This window comes from Ornithorhynchus anatinus, chromosome 17 (assembly GCF_004115215.2).
Source record: "Ornithorhynchus anatinus isolate Pmale09 chromosome 17, mOrnAna1.pri.v4, whole genome shotgun sequence".
NCBI classification, from domain to species: domain Eukaryota; kingdom Metazoa; phylum Chordata; class Mammalia; order Monotremata; family Ornithorhynchidae; genus Ornithorhynchus; species Ornithorhynchus anatinus.
The window spans coordinates 8,548,042-8,562,186 of NC_041744.1; the positions used below are offsets into that span (position 1 = coordinate 8,548,042).

Genomic DNA, 14,145 nt, shown 5'->3' on the forward strand with positions numbered 1-14,145 from the left:
AGGAAGGGACACCCCCGGCTCTCTCCACCCTGACGACACCATTTTCTTTTCATCCCCAGAAGAGGAGCAGGAGGGTTTAGACTCCTAAAGGGAGCATACATGCTGCTGTCACTCCACCACCTTCTCTGCGCCTCTCACCCCTCTGCTGTCTCCTCTCTTGCTGGGGTTTTGTGAGTCTCGTCCTGGCCCAAGCCTTTTTGGTCAGAGTCTCTCAGAGTGTCATTTCCAGTGAGATGTTAGATCAAGCCACACACATGTCCGGAGGTCAAGATCTCCTTTGTGTTGCCATGAGTAAGCCAGCCAAGCAAGCCCTCCGCCACCAGAAAGGGATGCTGGCCTCTCCCTGGCATTGTCCTGAAATGGCAGCAGTGGTGTAGACTCTGTGAAGCTCCCTACGATGATCTCGGGGTCCAGGCTCCCTTCCAGGTCGCGGCCCTCCTGAAAACCCCAGGGAGGGTCTGAGCCTCAAATAGACAAGTGTCTATATTTCTCATTCTGCCTTTCCCTCAGCAAGAACCTCACTGCTCAGAACCAGCCAGACCAGCTTTCCTCCTGTCTGTGAACTCGTGTAGCTCGCCAGGCAGAAAACCAGGTGGCTTTGGGCTCAGGGTCACTCTGACGCCCCAGGCTTTGATATTCCGTGTACGTTTCCTAACCCTGTTGTCATTTTGGTCTCACAGGGCTCCGAGTGGAATGCCTCCAATTTGGAAGACTTACAGAACCGAGGGTAAGTGGCAGAGCCATCTGGCAAGCTTTGGCTTGGACCCTGGCAGGAGAGTCCCTGTCGTCTGTTGCTCGGTGACATTATCTTTCTGGAAACTGCAGCTTCGGTCCTGTCACCTGCAGCTCCCATCCACACTACCCAGGCACTTGGAGTGTAGTGAAGTATTGTTTCTGTGCCTCTCTCTCCCCGAGATTCCCCAAAGAAAGATTTGTAGCGCTGGCTGAGGGCCTCTGGGGAGTAGAGGAGTCAGACCGTTTAACTCACAGTTTCTTAGCATGGCAGAATGCTGGTGTTCTTTTTATCAAAAAATATAGTGGCTATGTGACAGGTTCTTTCCTCCAATGGTGCTGTAGGAGTCAGTGGGTGAGACCTTGGATCCCTTGGCCATAAAGCCATAAGCCCTTTGAAAACTCTGACTCTGTGACCCACAAGACAACAGGCTCACAAAACTAGGCCCTGATGTCTACCCTGGGGCAGGTTCCGGGCCCCAGTTTGGTAGTTGTGTTTGGATTTGCTGACAGCCCAGGTTTCTCCTCTAGTCCTGTACTGATGGGCCCTCATCCTCAGGAATTTCAGTTTTGCAAACCCGTGTGTTGAGGAGGTAAGTGGGGAGTGGTGTCAAATCAACCCAGAGAGGAACAGAATAGAGACTCCAGGAGGTTGTTGGAATGCCTCATCGAGACAGACGGGGATCTTCCTGACCGAGCTTTCTTTGCATTTCAGCACAGCAAGCGATAGCGGCAGCCTGGCTTGCTCCCGAGGCTAGAGGCTGATATTAGGCTTGATAGCCTAGATCCCCCGCTGCTATCACCCAGCCGAAAAGGGATCAGACATGAATGGTATAAAGTTAGCCACCGCTGTCTTTTGCGGGCCCTGGGTTGGCTGCTGGCAAGTGAACCCTAAGACAGACATGGCCAGAAAATATCTTGTCTGGAGCAGGAAGTCTTACCCAAACCTTCTGTGGGTCTCTGAACTTCTGTTACAGGAGACAAAAGGGAACTAAGGAGAGGAAGCTTGCTGACATTGGCAGGGCCTATAAACAGTGACCTTAAGATGGGTTCTCTAAGGGCCTATAAACAGTGACCTTAGAGAAGTCAGGACCCCTGGATTCTAGTCTGCCCTCTCTCACTAACTTAGTCACGGGGTCCTGGAAAGTCACCTAATCCCTCAGGCTATTTCCTTGCCTGCAAAATGGGATACTATATCAGGCTCAGAGGCATCAGGGCAATGAACTCTAAGGTCCCTCTGGAGCCAGCAGGAAAATGCTTCTGTAGCCTGAGGGGTGAGGATAGGGCAACCAAGGCAGATTTAACAAAAATAATTCCCCTTCCAGCAGCCACTTCCTCTTCTTAGTTCCATCATCCTACCCCTAAGCAGGGAGCTCTGGTGTCCTCCTGAAATGAAATCTAAGAGCTTCAGAGCAGCTGAATCTGACATAGAACACCAGTTGTAGGAAGGAGTAAATATCCACATCCTCGGTCCACCGTGTGTATGTTAGACACCTTTAAAGGATTTACTTAGGACTCGATGATTTAAAACCAAAGTTGTCTGTCTTTTAAAAGTAAAAAATAAATCTCCTGGAAATGGATTTTGGAGGTTCTGATTTGCCGACTTTGTGGGTTAGGAAACTTCCAAATAGTGTTTCTGTAACGATTACCAGCTTGATAAGTCAACTTAGTGACTGCGGGCTAATTAAGTATTGATCCAGCTCTGATACAATCTGCCCTCAGCCTTCCTGGGTCAGCGAATCTGCAGTAACTGCAGGAAGAGCTTGTGCAGAGAGGCTCTGAATCTTCTTGGTGTCCGAGCTGAGCTAGAGGTCTCTCAAGAGGTCACCTGGTCTGCACTTCTCTCCCAAGGCAAGCGAATGCCTAAACCTCCCAAAACAGATGACTGTCTTTTCCTTCTTTAAAACCCTCCATGGGTGTAGCCCTCCTGGGTGGCCTGTCTCCCTGGACAGACCTCAAAGCAAAGATCACCTGGGATTGGATTGGGCTTTCCCAGGAGGTGTTTTGCTGTTTCCAAGGGCATCATCCTCCCCCCAGCCAGGTAGACTTCCTTGCCTGACGCCCAGCCCTGTGTCCCAACCCTCCCTGCAGGTGGTGGGCAGGAACCTTCTGGGTGTTCTGCTTCCTGCCCAAAAAATGAGAAGCCTCCAGGGTGGCATAAGCGTGCAGGGACCAGGCCTGCGGAATCATGCCAGGGATGCGGCTGGGTAGAGTCGCGGGGAACAGTGTGTTGTTTTTTTTCAAATGTTTGCCAACCCTACCTGACTTCCCTTCCTGCCTCTGTCCCTCTGGAAATTCTCAAACAGAAGGGGAGAGGAGGGAGAGGAGGATCCACACTCTGATTTTCAGAGCGGGAAGATTTCTCCTCCTTTAAGTGATGCTTTCTTGAGGTGTGTGGCATTGGGTTCTTTTTATGAATTCACCTTCTGAAAACAGATTATATTGGTGGTAATTGCAGTGGCAGAAACTGAGCCTATAAAATCAATTGCTCTGTGCCCCGTGTGGTTTCTTCCACCAGCTTGTTGTAAAATATGAAACTTGCTCTCCAGAGCCTGCCAAGATGAAGTTGCCTCACCCTCCCATAAAACCACCGGGAGGACAGGGTGCCGGATTTGGCTAGCAGCTCTCAGCCCAGCAAGCCCCCCGATGGGCCACTTGCCTGTCTGACACCCAAGTCTCTTTGTACAAGGCCTCCAGTGGAATCTGTCGGCACGACCTTTGATCTGCCCTTTCTGCGGATTCCTTGTCTCTCGGGATTCAGTTAGTATTTTGGTCCTTCATTTCATTCAACCCCGGGCGGGAAATACATTGCAGGATAAAGAAATCGGCCTCTCTTTTTCAAGTTGGGGAGGCCGGTGGGTGGGAGGGGCGGAAGCTCTTTGAGTTTGGACTTTGATCTGGGCAACACCCCTCAGCAACGGCTGATTAGTTCTCTCCCCCATTCCTTCACAGGGTGCGATACATCTTGAATGTCACTCGGGAGATAGATAACTTCTTCCCAGGGGTCTTCGAATACCATAACATCCGGGTGTATGACGAGGAAGCTACAGATCTCCTAGCGTACTGGAACGACACGTACAGATTCATCTCAAAAGCAAAGTAAGTCACCGGCGTTAACACACAGGATGGAGGCTTCGACCCAAAACCCGTCTCAGGGCTTTGCCAGTTGAGAGAAGTAGAGAATGTGGGCTTGGGGAGAGTAGCAGGGATTTTGAAGGGTCAGGGTTCAGAGTTGGTGATCCATCCGTAACCATCGGGGTGGAAGTTGAGCCGACCATCACACACAGTTCCTCCAAGCATGTTTGGGCCCTGCTAGAGAAAAGAATTCTGGCCTGGAAAATATGACGTAGTAATGGTGTAGCATTTACTCTTAAAAAAGAGTTGGCCCCAAGGGAAAGGTAAAAGGAACTGGTATTTTCCAGCATGGGGAAGAAGACACTCCAAATAACACACCTGATGGCTGGTAGGTCCTTCTTTGTTTCTAACCTAATCCCTCATGCTGCAGTCCTAGCCTTTCTCCTCTTGCTCAATCTTCTGGGAGCTGGAGAGCAAGGAGTGGCGTAAGAGGCTTCCATGTGCCCAGAGATCAGTTATATTGCCCTCATCCTCCTCTCCAGCTGGAAAATTCCAGTTCCTTAAAGGTGTACCTTTTGCATATCCTTATCTACACTACCATCCAGAAAGACTTTATGGTGTTTTAAATATTAACGTTAGGATGGTGTCTTTAGAGTTCTTAAAATAGATTCATTTTCTAGACTTATTTGGAGGGAAGGGGGTCAAAAATAATCACCCCGAGGTTTATAAAAGCTCTTTCCACCTGGGAGTGAAGATCCACTGCCCTCCCTCCGTGTGCCTGCCACTCCCTGCCTTTCCTGCCTAAACATGAACTAGGAACGTTCACGCAATCTAGCCTGACCCAGGATGCCCCAAAGAGAGATTCCCCTGGGAGGAGCTTTTCCCAGTTCTGCCTTGTATCTGGGTTGTAAAGGTTTGTTACACCGAACCTGAGCCCGGGAGCGGGCTGCAGTCTTGACACATCAAAGAAACTGCAGCTTGACAGGCAAATCCGTAGCACATGCCCAGACCTTCATTGACGTCGCTCGGCGTTCTCCAACTCGCTGGAAGCGAGGGCCCCTTTGTGCTGACAGTGAAGTAAATATCTCTCAGTCATCAGGAAAAACCTGAAGCAGCCCCAGAGAGACACCTCCCACCACAGTTGGCAGGGTTGTATCAGAGAGGGCTGTAAAAATCCTGAGCAGAAAAGGGCCAGAACGTCCTCTCTCGCCGACCGGCCAACCTCACCATCCTGAGATGAGTGATCAGGTGGGGTGGCTGCCACGAGTAGTACCCGCACCTGTTTGTTCTGCTCCTGTCCAGACCAATGGGAACCCGGGCTGCCCGGTGGGGCCAGGAGTTGGCGTTGAAGCGGGACTGGGTTTGGCCAGGTGGTTTTTCTGGCTTCCACCATTCCCCTGAGACTCTGCTCCTCCACATACTTGCATTGAGAAGCCTCATGGCCAGGTGACATGCTCCCGCTGATGTGCCAAATCCCATGTTCCTGTTCCTGGCCAGGGCCTGGGCTTCCATATTGGGAAAAGGGATGGGGACACAATGGGGAGCTTAGTATTCCTTCAGTTTGTGCTTCCCTGCTGTGGACAAAATACTTATGGGAACTTAACTGGATACTGTTCAAAACATTTGACTAAATCAGCTGAATCACTGCATGACCTGTAACTTGAGCAAGTGACTGGGGTGGTGGTGGGGGGAAATCCCAGCCATGCCTGGAAGGTAATATCCTTTCCCTCAAAGAGGACGGGGTGGGTGTCTAAATTGGAATTGCTCAAGAGCCAACTTGCAGTCATCTGCATTGCTTCCAGTAGTTCTGGGTTGGCCAAGCAACACCGCCCAGCCCAATCAGATGCCCCCTATCATCCTGTCCCCCGCCCCACACCCTACCTCCAAAGCAGATTGAAGGAAACACCTGTTTAGATGGCTCTGGGAGTGTGGAGGAGGGGGAAGAAGTGTGTGTGTGTGTGTGTGTGTGTGTGTGTGTGTATGTGAGAGAGAGAGAGAGAGAGTCCAATAAGTTTTCAATGTCCCTCTATCTTCTCCACGGCCCTCCCACAGGAAACATGGGTCTAAATGCCTCGTGCACTGCAAGATGGGGGTGAGCCGCTCAGCCTCTACCGTGATCGCCTATGCCATGAAGGAATATGGCTGGAATCTGGACAGGGCCTACGATTACGTCAAGAAGAGGCGCACGGTGACCAAGCCCAATCCCAGCTTCATGAGGCAGCTGGAAGAATACCAAGGGATCTTACTGGCAAGGTGAGTCTCGGGGCAGGAGGATGTCTTTGTCCCAGGCTGGTTTTCTCTCAGCGCGGTGCTGAGGCTCTTGGAGGGGAGAGGCAGTGAAGCAGTGCGGCCTAGTGGATAGAAGATGAGCCCGGGAGTCAGAAGACCTGGATTCTAATTCTGGCTCTGTCACTTGTCTCCTGTGTGACCTTTGGCAAGTCACTTAATTTCTGTGTGCCTCAGTTACCTCATTTGTAAAATAGGGATTGATACTGTGAAACCCCATGAGAGACATGGACTGTGTCCAACTTGATATCTTGTGTCTACCCCAGTAGTTAGTACAGTGTGTGGCACATAACGTTTAACAAATACCATTAATTTAAAAAAAAACCTGGCCAATGAGTTTGGCAAAGGATATTTTGTGAATACCCTGGCTTTCTCCTTCCCCTCACCCCGCCGACAAAACCCAGAATGTATAGTTTGAAGCTGCTGATGCATCTAGAAGTTTGTCTCCATTCAGAAAGCCCCAAAGCCCTCGCCAGGACCGGAGAATAAATTAAAGCTACTGATCCCAATTGAAAGGAGTCCATTTCCCAAGGTAACCCTGGCTCTAGTCAGAGCAGCAGATGCCTCTCCATCCCTCCCTGCTGCAGCAGCAAGCAGGCTGTGCTGGGCTGGGATGCACTTCATCATCATCATCTTCATCAGTGGTGTTTATTGAGCACTTACTGTGTGCAGAGCACTATACTAAGCGCTTGAGAGAGTACACTACAACAGTTTGTAGTCCTATTCCTTGCCCGCAGTAAGCTTATGCACTTGTAATATTTCCTTCAGCTGAGGGGTCCAGGAGGGTTTCTGTAAAGGGTCTCAAAAACATTTCTCAATGATGTCACACCCCCGTGGTCAGACCCACTGGGTTTGGGAGCCCGTCTGGTGGCGAAGAGCTTTTGGAGAAACAGCTGCTTCTGTCTACAGCCTGGCGGCTGCTTATAAAACATGGCCCAGAAAGCTTGCTCCGTAATTGATTTCCCTGGCATCGATTATTAATCCTCCCTTCCAGTGTAATGGGCAAATGAATCAGCTCCCAAATACGAGCTGAGGAGGTGCGGTTGTTTATTAAGGCCCAGGACAGGCTGATCCTGAGAACAGAAATCCCTTGGTGTTTGGTTTCTGTTTTTGACGAGCTCGGGTCCTCGATTAAACCATCAACAACGGGGTCTGTTGCTGCGCCGTCTGGAGAGGGGCGTCAGGGGGAGGGGGAGATTCCGAGCCAAGTTCTGGAGTGGCAGCTTTTGGCCGTTGTCTCTCACGGCCCAGGGTTGGAAGCTTAGCCCAGGTCAGACGTCTGGAACCTGGCCCAGGACTGACTCCAGCCCCGGGAGAGGGGTGGGCTGGACTAGCCGGGGTCCCAGGGCCAACTGGAAGTGGTTTGGACTCATTTTGGAGGCTATCCTGCATATGCAGTTCCGCCGGGACTGCTGGAAAATTTGGATAATTTACACATTCAGTTGCACCACCGCCCCCTGACCCTGTAGCACACACAGACACCTTCTCTAAGTCCCCCAAGTTAGGAGGGGAGCTCAAGGGGTGCTGTTGAAGCCCACCTGAAACTCGACTGGGTATGTTTCGATGCCAGTCTGGCACTGCCCCACAAGGCTGAGGCCACCAGCCTTCCTGAGGCTCAGTGGAGTCGGGGCCAGCCTGGTTCCCAGCGAGGCCCAGGGCATGAAGCCTCTTCTCCAGATTTTGGGCAAGCGATTTGCAGAACCAATGAACTCCTATGGTTCGTTCAGACTTTTGAGCAGGAAAGAGGAGCCTCCCACCCCTTGAAGACCTAGGAAAGTGTGACTCCAGCATGCATCATGATTTCCATTTCAAACCTCACCATCTGCTCAAAACTTGGCCCAGAATGAGTAGAACCATTCTGGTTTGAACAAGGAGAATGCCCCCTTCCTCTTGTAGCTAAAAAGGGAGGGTCCAGGGCCAGGGGGCTGTGGGGACCTTTTAGACTCAGTTCAGAAGGAAAAGACCAGCGGTCCTTCTTAGGCCTGTGTGAGGGCTAGAAAGAGATGAAAATATCATATAATCTCAGCCATTCCCATGAAGGTTGTTGAGCAATGTCCTCATATGACCTTCTGAGAGGAAGGATACTCCCTGTCCTGCCAACTTGAGTATTTTCTCTGGAATTCCCAGCTGTTTTTGGGTGAAAGGAGTTTGGAAAAGCTCTGAGCTGAGGATATTGGAAGAGTCATTGTGAGCCCCTGGGGCTCCCTGTCCCAACCCCCTGCTCTGCCTCTCCCACCATCCTCAGTGGATCAGGTATTTCCCAGAGGGCTTCCACCTGCACTCCAAGCACTTAGTACAGCGCTCTGCACACAGCACTCAATAAATACGATTGACTCGAGCCAGGAAGTGTGGGGGGGCTCATAAGAAGGCAGGCTCTTGGGGTGACAGGCATCAAGTTGGGGAAAAGAAGGGTCAGACCTGATCTCTATCCCAAATGGGACGCACAGTCTAATGGGGGAGGGAGATCAGGTATGGAATCCCCATTTTACAGATGAGGAAATGGAGACACAGGGAAGTTGTGACTTGTCCAAGAAATGGAGTGGCTTAGTGGAAAGAGCACAGGTTTTGGAGTCGGAGGACGAGGGTTCTGATCCCATCTCTGCCATTTGTCTGCTGTGTGACCTTGGACAAGCCACTTAACATCTCTGTGTCTGTTACTTCATTTGTAAAATGGGGATTAAACTGTGAGCCCCATGTGGGACAACCCGATTACCTTGTATTTACCCCAGCGCTTAGAACAGTGCTTGGCACATAGCATTAAAAATACTATCATCGTTATTATTATTATTATTATTATGTACCAAACAAGTGGCAGAGCTAAGATTAGAACGCAGACCTCCCGACTCTCAATCCTGTACTTTTTTCATCGGATCATGCTGCTCACTGCCACGGCATTCCCCTTAGGATGGAAATTGCCTCAGGACCCCCGGTCTTGGTTTCTGTGGAGTTTCCCAGCAGTCCTGGCTTCTAGAGATTTCATTTCTGCAGAGGTGTGGCTGTGACCCATCACTTGCAACCTGATGTCGATGGAATCTCCCTTTGTAGATGGTGGTGGAACAGCCACGGCCTCCTGGAAAGAACCCAGGCCTAGTCAGAGGACTTGGGATCTGATCCCAGCTCCACCACTTACATGCCTGCTGTGTGATCTTGCGCAAATCACTTCACTTCTCTGTGCCTCAGTTTCCTCAAATATAAAATGGGGATTCAGTAACCGCTCTCCCCCCTTCTTGGACTATGAGCTCTTTGTGGGCTCTGGACTCTACCAGTCTGATTAATTTTTAGATGCACCCCAGCACTTAGAACAATGCTTGACACGTGGTAAGCACTTAACAAATACCATAATTCTTTATTATCATTATTCCCATCTCCAACGTGGGAGAGGAGTTGATAATGCTAGTGGTTGCACAGTGCCACTCGCACACTCTTCTCTCTCATCCCAACCAGTAAGGTTTCCACTTGGGGCACCCAATGCAGCATGTTGCCAAGTGCATGCGGAGATTTTCGCATGTGCATGACCCTTATAGCGCTGGGGTTAAAATGTCCACCTACTCTGGTCGGTGGAGGAGCAGTTTTGGGGCGGCAGCCTCATGGGACTGCGCTCAGCCACCTTGGGTTGCTTCTGCCGGCCACATCTGGCTCGTCGCACAGAGTTGGCAAAGGAGGCTTTCAGAATCCCAGGTGCTCAAGGGAAATATTCAGCCATTAGTAAGACGGCCCCTCTGCTTCCGCTTCGGTGTCCTAACTCCATAACTTTGTCTCTTCACATCCTTGTCTCATTTCCTGGATCACCCCCCCCCCCCCCCACCTTGGGAGGGCAAGCGGCGGTTTTGCAGATGAGAAGTAAAGCTTGGCACTCCCAGCTCCCTGTGCCTCCTTGGCCAGGTGGCACGTAGTTGCTCGGGGCCTGTCTCGAGTGCCAATATCCCATTGTCCCCCGCATAGAGTCCCCAAAAGGTTGGTTTTGTGCTTCAACACTTTTCTGGGCTTAATAATAACAATGCCTTAATTGCATACATGCCCTTTCACATTATTTTTCTCGTTTTGTCCTCACGCAATTCCTGTGAGATAGGGAAGAAACATGCATTCTCCCCATTTTGCTGATGAGAAAACTGAGGCAAAGAGCGGTGAACTGACTAGTCCAAGGTCACACAAAGGGCCAGGGGGCGGAGCCAGGACTAGAATCCAGCGGTGGGGCTGACTCCCCGAGCCACGCTCTTGCCACGAGACCACGCTGGCTCTGGTTGGTGATTTTCGCCCCCCGAGGGGCACGACGGGCAGCGGGGAGAACGGAAATCCAGGCCCTTGGCGCCATTCGGTGCAAGAGCGTGTGAGCTCCGCAGTGCAAACCACAGAAGGGCACACCTCGCGCGGCCGGGGACTTTGATCTGGTTTTATTTTTCTTGGCCTTCTGTGTTTTCACAGCTGGCAGGCTGTGTGTGTCGGGGTTTGTTTGGCTTTATGACGCTGCTCCTCCAGGCTGCCAGCCGCCGTTTGTTATTCCGGCCCTCGGCTCACGCGGGTACCTGCCCGATTTCTGTTCCCTTGGACTGACTCAAGTTTCGAGCGACTGCCGCCTGCAAGCTGGACCATGTGTTAGGGGTATCGGATTCCCGACTCGTGGGTGCAGCGGGGAAGCTTTCCTTCCCCAACCCCTCGTGCTGTTGGGGAATTTTTGATCCCCTGAACTTTCCCAGGCACTGGTCACCAGGAGGCTGGCGCTTCCTTTCTACCCCAGGGTTACTGCTCTCTCCATTCCCCTCCCCCACCAGACCCCTCTGGGCTCTAGGGCACAGAGTGAATTTTTTTATTTTCCAAATGTTTGTCACAAACCTACTGAGATATCATGGTGGTCCATGTCTTAGAAGCAGCGTGACCTAGTGGATAGAGCAAGGACCTGGGAGTCAGAAGGACCTGGGTTTTAATCCCAGATCTGCCACTTGTTGACTGGGTGACCTCGAGCAAGTCACTTAACTTCTCAGAGCCTCTGTTTCCTCATCTGTACAGTACAGTGCTTTGCACATAGTAAGTGCTCAATAAATACTATTGAATGAATGAATGAATGAATCTGCAAAATGGGGATTAAGACTGTGAGCCCCATGTGGAACATGGACTGTGACCAACCTGATTATCTTGTATCTTTATGTTTTAGCATAAAACAGTGCTAAACACATAATAACTGCTTAGCAAGTACCATAATTTTTCATTATTATCTACCTGTGCTTAGTACAGTACCTGGCATGTAGTAAGTCCTCAACAGACATTATTCAGAGGTCAAATATAGTCCCTGTCCCACATGGGGTTCACGGTCTAAGTAGGAGGGAAAGCAGGAATGGAATCCCCTTTTTACCGAAGAGGAAAGTAAGGCCTAGAGAGGGAGACAAACAGACACACAAGCAAATCCAGGGAAGTTGTCCCAGCAATGACTCCTGCCCCAGGTACTTATTCTGCCACCCCCACCCCCACTCTCCCCAAACTATTGCACCTCTGGGCCCAGGTACACAAGAAAAGGAACAAGGGAAAGGGTGTGTGCCAGGACTCCGTGACACATTTTACTTCCGGTTTAGAAGTTGAGAGATTTTTCCCCTCCGAACAGCGTGATCCAGATGCAGTGGTGAGAGGCGGCCCTCCCGACCCTCTTACTGTATAAAAGAGCCAAAACCTTCCCGTCCAAGGTAATAAGTCTGAGCGCTGCCCGTTGAGTTCTGGATCTCGGAAGGGCCGGGCCTGCGAGTCCCGGCTGTATGACCTAGGGCTGAAGTTTGCTTCTGGCGTCTTAATTGTTGACAGCCTGCCAGGTAGAGGTGGGGCCAACAGGTTAGGTAATAAATATGAGAGCCCTTCATTTCCTTGTTACGACTGGCTTCGTGTGACTAATGTAGGATTACAATGGGCTACGGATCCATTATATTTCTGTGGACCTACTTGAATATTTCACACGCGTGCACACATACACACTCCTTCGCCCCCCTCTGCCCTTCCCCCCACCCCTCTCTCTGTATTGAGACACTCACAGAGCCCTGAGTCATAAGTAAGGTCTTAGATGGCTTAAGTTGACTGTAGCCACGGGCTGCAATGTGCCCCCATATTGGAGTGGCTCTTCCTGCACTTCTTTCTAATGTGAAACAGCATGGCCTTGTGACAAGAGCACAGTCTTGGGAGTCAGAGGTCATGTGTTCTATTCCCGGCTCCACCACTTGTCTGCTTTGTGACCTTGGGTGAGTCACTTAACTTCTCTGCCTGTTACCCCTGTAAAGTGGGGAGTGAGGTTGTGAGCCCCTTCTGGGACAGGGACTTTGTCCAACCTGATTACCTTGTATCTACTCCAGCGCTTGGAAGAGTGTTTGGCACATAGTAAGTGCTTAACAAATACCATAAGTATTATTATTAAGGTGAAAGCCTAAGCGAGAGTTCGGGAGTCAGGGCAAGCTTTGGTTCCTGACTGACCGGAGGTAGTCCCCAAGGGAGAAGCGGCAGGGCATCCCACCCGGGAGCCTCAAAACCTTCCCTCAGATTTTCAGCCGAATGGGCCAATCCGATGCAGCTGGCGGGGGGCCTGGAAAGAAGCTCTGTAGGTCTTAGCTTTCCCGAAGAGAGCCCCGTCTGGGTTCTTGAGACCAGTAGTAGTGGGGAGCCTGGGAAAGACCACAGCAAGGGCCAGTATTTCTGAGGTTTCTGGGTTACGGTGACCAGAATGGGGAACCCCAAATGAGAGAGGGTGAGGCCTCAGTGGGACAGGGCTGAATGAAGGGGTACAGAGAGGAGGGGGATCTGGGAAAGGAGGGAGGGCAAGGAAAGAGTCACTTACCTATCTTTATAGTCGGTTACCTCCCCACCTGTCATTGATATCGCCCCCACTAGTTTGGAAGAAAGCTCCTCGAGGGCAGGAATCGTGTCTGCTTACCGTATCGTACTCCCCCGGGGACTCAGTAGAGTGCCGGGCTCAGAGTAAGTGCTCAGAAAATACTATCGATTGGGAAGAGATAGAGAGTGGGGACAAGCTACCTTCTCCTCTGCTCAACATTGGCCACCCACCCTCTCCTCACCCACCCCCATCTTTCCCATGGCCAGGCCTTGGCCAGCAGCGGGGGGCAGGAGACCACTCTGGCGGCCATCACTGTGTCAGGGCAGCAGTGATGACCACTCCCAACACGTCCCCGGTCGCCCCACCACCCCGGCCCCAAGCTGAACTCCAAAAAAGTCCATCGGGTGGTGGGGCAGAACCCCAAAAATGGGACCGCCTCATTTAAAGTGTCTCCGCCAGTCCCCTCGGTTGGGGGAGGGCAGCCGCAAAGTTTGGAAAGCTGGACCTGCGGCCCCCCCGGCTGCCTTTTCCAGGTGGGATGTGTGGTGCTCTCTCTCCCCCTAGGGGTGGGTGCCGGTCGTGCTCTACCAACTCTGTTCTATTCTCATTTTCACGTGCTAGTCCAGTGCTCTGCACACAGTCCGCATTCAGTGAATACCACTGACTGATTGCAGCCGGGAAAGGGTGGAAAATAACATCCGGTTCCCCTGAGGAGCTTGGTTTCTGAGCTGGTTTATCCCTGCCCTTTCTGAGGAAGAGCCGCAGAATCCCACCGGATTAGCTTGTGTGGACGCCAACGCCCAGGACGGTACCTGGCACATAGAAGGGCTTAACGAATGCCAAAAAAAAAAAGAGAGCTTCGGGGTGACACCGCCCCCGGAGATCAGGAGGATGGCCAGGCGTCCCAAGGACGGGGATGGGGCCGAGGGCAGCGGCGGGCCCCGTTCAGGCTGGCGTGTGTCCACCGGGCCCCTCGGCCCGATGTTTTCCAGCAGTTTTGTCAGCCCCACCAATCCCTGCTTGCGATTCCCGGGGTGCTCGCCACTGGGCAGTTGAAGTTGTCCTTCGGTTCGAAGGGACACTGCCGAGGGTGAACCCCGTCCACCGTGGATGCTGAGCCGTGCTCGGCCAAGACCCCAAAGCGATCCGGGTTTCCTGATGGTAGTCGTAATCGTCCAAGTGGTGGTATTTAAGCACTTACTTGGTGACAGACACCATGCTGAGCCCTGGGATAGATATAATACAGTTGG

At 51.6% G+C, this 14,145-nt stretch overlaps 1 protein-coding gene across 2 annotated transcripts in view; it reads left to right on the forward strand.

Annotated features, from left to right (window-relative positions):
• SSH2 (slingshot protein phosphatase 2) overlaps nucleotides 1–14,145 on the forward strand; it is a 199,576-nt gene that overhangs the window by 177,913 nt on the left and 7,518 nt on the right. For both annotated transcript variants that reach the window (XM_029082054.2, XM_029082058.2), the window contains 3 exons: nucleotides 681–727; nucleotides 3,685–3,831; nucleotides 5,860–6,060. In XM_029082054.2, coding sequence (XP_028937887.1) covers nucleotides 681–727; nucleotides 3,685–3,831; nucleotides 5,860–6,060 — 395 coding nt within the window. The remainder of the gene's footprint in view (nucleotides 1–680; nucleotides 728–3,684; nucleotides 3,832–5,859; nucleotides 6,061–14,145) is intronic.